Below are 787 nucleotides of genomic sequence, written 5' to 3'. Positions count from 1 at the left end.
AAGGTGAAACAAGCAAAAAAAAAAAAAAAAAAAAAAAAAAAAAATTGCAGGGGTTTTTTTTTTTTTTTTTTTTAGGGAATGGGATCACCTGGGATGGGATCACCCAGGATGGAATTTTTATTTTGGGATGGGATCACCCAGGATGGGATTTTTTTCAAGGATGAGATCACCCAGGATGGGATTTTTTTAGGGGATGGGATCACCTGGGATGGGATTTTGGGGGGGGGGGAACAAGATCCTTGGGGATGGGATCACTTGGGATGGGATTTTTGGAGGGGATGAGATCACCTGGGATGGGATCCATTTCGGGCGGCAGGATTTCCCCCAATCCTGGCTGAGATCCTTGCGGCTGGAACCGATCCCACCCCAGAGATCGACTCTGGGGGGGATCAGCACATCCAACCCCCCCTTTTCCCCCATTTTTCCCCCCTTTTCCCCCTTTTTCTGTTTTTTGGGTTTTTTTTTTTTCCCGTTTTTTTTTCCCCTTTTTCCCATTTTTTCCCCCTTTTTTCCCCCTTTTCCCCATTCCAGGACATCAAGGACACCCTGGCCAGGTAAGACCCCTCCCCACTCTCCCCATCCCCTCTTTTTTGGGGCAAAACCCCCGGATTTCAGGACACCCTTCCCCGCTTTTCCGCCAGATGTGAGGCGGCGGCGCTGGAAGAACCCGTCTCCGTCCCCATCGAACTGGAAAAAAACTTCGGCAGCTTCCCCCGCCAATATTTCACCCTCCGGAAAATCACCCGGCAGCTCATCGGTGAGGAAATCCCGAAAATCCCGGAACCGC

General features: G+C 50.3%; 1 protein-coding gene across 1 annotated transcript in view; it reads left to right on the top strand.

The window, feature by feature from the left end:
* Nucleotides 1–531: 531 nt before the first annotated feature.
* Nucleotides 532–787, top strand: part of LOC104466494 (E3 ubiquitin-protein ligase TRIM39-like) — a gene marked incomplete at its 5' end in the record, with an annotated part of 2,948 nt that continues 2,692 nt past the window's right edge. The window contains 2 exons of the mRNA XM_010079917.1: nucleotides 532–554; nucleotides 642–757. Coding sequence (XP_010078219.1) covers nucleotides 532–554; nucleotides 642–757 — 139 coding nt within the window. The remainder of the gene's footprint in view (nucleotides 555–641; nucleotides 758–787) is intronic.

The sequence above is a fragment of the Pterocles gutturalis genome, unplaced genomic scaffold (assembly GCF_000699245.1).
Source record: "Pterocles gutturalis isolate BGI_N339 unplaced genomic scaffold, ASM69924v1 scaffold33884, whole genome shotgun sequence".
NCBI lineage: Eukaryota > Metazoa > Chordata > Aves > Pterocliformes > Pteroclidae > Pterocles > Pterocles gutturalis.
Note: the sequence above shows the minus strand (reverse complement) of the source record. Positions and strands in the feature narration are given on the sequence as shown.